The following is a 3,812-nucleotide window of genomic DNA, read 5'->3' on the forward strand; positions in this document are numbered from 1 at the left end:
TGGATCTTGACTTAAACTCGAATTAAAGAATTCGCTTGTAGCTGTCTTCATGTCTGTCCCTAAGGCTGTCTCCGAACTTAACAGCTGCTGAGCATATATTAGGAGTTTCCCCTTCATCCAGCGCAGCGTATTAGTAGAGACTTCTACACCCCCAGACAATGCTGCTGTTCCGCAAAGGAGCGGCTCGAAGAGCAGCCAGACGCACAGCACACCGAAACAAAACAGGTCCGCTTTTACGGCCTGCCTGGCAGTCCACGAAAGAATCCGACTGTTGTTTTCTGGCGCATTCCACGGCTCCGATATTGGCAGATTGAGCTGCTGGTCTTCGTCGGCGTATTTTGTGGAGTAGCCAAAGTCTATGACCCTCGCGCTGTATCTCCTGCTGTCGTCGTCTTTAAAGACAAGGACATTCTCTGGCTTCAAATCACCATGTACAATGTCTTCAGTCTGGTTTAGCGCGCTCATCTCTCAACAGTAGGGCCAGGCTTACGATTGGAATGCATGTCGATGATCGCTCTTCCTATATCCGCACAAAGAAAGAGTCGTTCTTCGAAAGTCATATTCCGCCCCCCACTCGTTGTGAAGCGATATAAGTCCCCTAGATGCGATTTCTCAAAGACTAGGACCGGCCACGGCTTGTCGTTGTCAGGAGAGATGTCCCAGCAGATCCCATGTAGCTGCGCGATGTTGGCGTGCTCCCGTATGAATGGCTGACTTAAGATGGTGATCTCGGCGATCAGCGTTCGGAATATCTGCTGCTCTGTCTTATTCTGCTTGCGGTAGGCTTTGAAGGCAAAACTTGTGTCCAGGTTTGCAAGAATCTGATGGATCCTGGAGGTCCCACCGGCGCCAATCGCTCCGCTTGCATCCCAGGCCATGGGTAAAAATTCAATTTCTAACGCCTGAGCTGTGGCGAGAAAGGATAGAAAATTGAATCTCTCTTGGACTGCCTCGATTTCAGATACCTCCGCACCTGATGCAGATTGCCAATGCAACCAATAAGAGGATCTATAGTCGGATGACATTGTATTAGGTAGCAATAATTTTGTAGTAGCGCTCTAAGTGCACTGTTTTGGAGGTTGCACGACAAGGCGATTAAAACTCTTCGCAGAGAACAGGCTGCCAGCGGGTAGCGAGTTAGGCACTTGTTGGGCTGCTATTGGGCAGATACGCAAATCAGCCACGTGGCAGTACCATAGGACTGAGAGAGGCGGGGAAGTAGAAACCAAACGCAAGGCTGCCAAGGGAGTGCTTCTTGTTTATATTAATATAACGCAGTAATATATATTATAACTATAACTACAAATTGGTTGTTCTATTGGTAACAGTTCTACCCAAGATGACCCTTCACACTATTTTGTCACTGTAGTTCGCTGTACGATTTCACACCACCTACGTCCACGGCGCTCTACCGACGCAGACTGCCCAGACCCTTCTGAAATCCCTCCGTGCAGGCCTGCGAGGGTTGCTTCCATATAGCTTGTTCTCATCGTGACGCCAAGCTGCGAGACCCTACTCCTAAAGCTTCCGCGCAAAACTTCTCGTCTGATATGTTCTAGAAGTGTGGTGACAATCCAGAGCGCGATTTGAAAGGTAGGATGTAATCATGTAATCCATTTATCCCTCATGCTGAATTGTCTATACTGCACTAAGGGTTCTCGAAAAAGCCGAAAGACGCACCTTTTATCAGTGCGCGATTACTAATAAAGAAGGGAATTCCGTATGTATTATTACTAGGACAGCCGATGCTGATTCGAACCGAAAACCGGCCTTGCTTTGATGACCGAGTATCTACTCTCGTCTCCATATAGCCCTAGGTAGACCTTTCTCTAGAATGACAAGTAACAAGAGAGTTACTACCAAAAGTGGGATTGTAATTGCAAAGTAAAGGCCAACGTATGACCTGTTTCCAGAACTGCCGAATACTGTAGAGCTGAAAATAGACTATCTTCATTATTAGTTAAACCTCCACGTGGTAATATTTAGATGCACTGACGGCCATGAGTGATGCTGGAAGGAACATAGTTGCTGTCTGAGCAAGGATCTTGGCGATGGCAGCATCTTTGAGACCATCACCGGAGAGCTTCAGTAAATTAGCCGTGTCCTGGCAGGTCTGTTGAGATTGCAGCTGCAGGCTGACGATGCTAGTGTGCATGACAGATACGGTAGCCTGCAGCTTCTCGTTCGCTCGACTTTGCAGTATCGCAGAAAGCTGTTATGATTTCAGTCAAAACGTCAAAACCTTGAGGCCCGAATACATCATACCAATTGTGTCATCATGGACGATGTCTTTGCCAAGTTAACCACATCATTGTAATGATGTTGGAGGTCAGCTTTGAGCATTTCAAACGTATTTGCCGTCCCACAGTCGCACTGCCCTGATAATCCTTTATGTAACACGGTATGTAGGTCATTACATTTGTACAGTACTTTTTGTTGCCCTGTGATCATGGTCTTCACCATCAAGAGCGTGTCGCTGAGCGATGTCACCTTCTGAACGTCCTTGTAGAGAAGAGCATAGTCGTCGAGGCAAACTGTATCGACAGAGGACGAGTATACTTTTTCCTCCTATGGCTTTTTGGTCAGAAAGAAAGAGCCTAGGTCAAGTCAGTCTGATCTTACAAGTGTAAGCACTGTTTGGCGCAGCGATTCAATATACAGCCCCCAATTCCTTGCCGCTGCGGACAAAATGAACGAGTGCGGCCGAAGAGACGACACATCACAACGCTGGTTCGCTTCACCACGCTCGGCTTCGAGTGCCTCCGACACGCGATCTTTCATGTAGTTGGAATAGTTGAGCAGAAACCATACGGATTGCTGGCTTGATAACCGTCTCTGATACACGCCGGTCTGCCTGAGGGACCACGGATTACCGCGCTGCCGTCCATTCAGCTCGAAATAGCGAACTTTGTAACAAATTTCTTTTATCTCATCAATATAGTACAGCCACCAAGACATCTCTGGCACCGACGTACCGTAGCTGGAGGATGGCTGGACACGATAGTATAGGCAGTCTTTCGTCCGTTGCTTGTCATTCGTTTTCGCGCCGAAGGTAGGAACAAGACGTAGAAATGGAGTGAAGACCTGCAAATCAGCTAGTACTGTTCGAAATGCCGGTTCCGTGATGGAGAGTTGACTCCACGAAAAGGCTGAATTCGCGATGCTGCAATGAGTGAGTAGGACGTGTATGAAGAATTTTGGAGGCGTTTGAGACGCAGGGAAGACCTACAATATTAAGTGTTGCCATCTACTTTCCCGCAAATACTTCCGCGATACCATTAGCTCCGTCGCAGGCCATGGAAGCAACCGAGGCGTCCTCACCTGGCGAATTCCTTTCGTTACAATGTCATCACTTGGTACGGAATATTGCTGCGGAAGCGTTTGTGCAAGCCCTTCTTGATATTGTCTGTTAAACCGTGTGGGAGATTTTGCGGATCTGCAACTCACCATGTTCTTGTGCAAAGCATAGAACATCAACACGACCTCCTGCAGTCTGAAACAATGTAGACGACGCTTCACGCAGCACCTCATACCAAAAATCTCGGTCCTCTCCGCTTGGCACGTAACAGTCTGTATTTATTAGACATGCCTCGTCAATGGAACGGTTATCCTTGCATTTGACGGGTTCCATTAGGATAAAGAACCAGGATAATGGTGAGGTGCGCGACTGGGGTGGCGAGCAGACGAGCTTGAGCAATATAATAACCAGCACCTCACAGTGGGTAAATACGTGTTTAACTTCACACAGCCATACGCTGTGGCATATTCGGTTTAACCACGTGCCCGCAAGATGAGAGTAAGGCGGTGCGTAC

The 3,812-nt window shown here is 47.9% G+C and overlaps 1 protein-coding gene across 1 annotated transcript; it reads right to left on the minus strand.

The window, feature by feature from the left end:
* Positions 1–1,960: 1,960 nt before the first annotated feature.
* Positions 1,961–2,343, minus strand: BBA_10357 (uncharacterized protein; the record flags this gene model as incomplete). The annotated part of the gene is made up of 2 exons (XM_008605454.1): positions 1,961–2,212; positions 2,266–2,343. 2 exons carry the CDS (start codon positions 2,341–2,343, stop codon positions 1,961–1,963), a joined length of 330 nt encoding a protein of 109 aa, XP_008603676.1.
* Between the last annotated feature and the right edge of the window lie 1,469 nt (positions 2,344–3,812).

This window comes from Beauveria bassiana (assembly GCF_000280675.1).
Source record: "Beauveria bassiana ARSEF 2860 unplaced genomic scaffold BBA_S00155, whole genome shotgun sequence".
NCBI lineage: Eukaryota > Fungi > Ascomycota > Sordariomycetes > Hypocreales > Cordycipitaceae > Beauveria > Beauveria bassiana.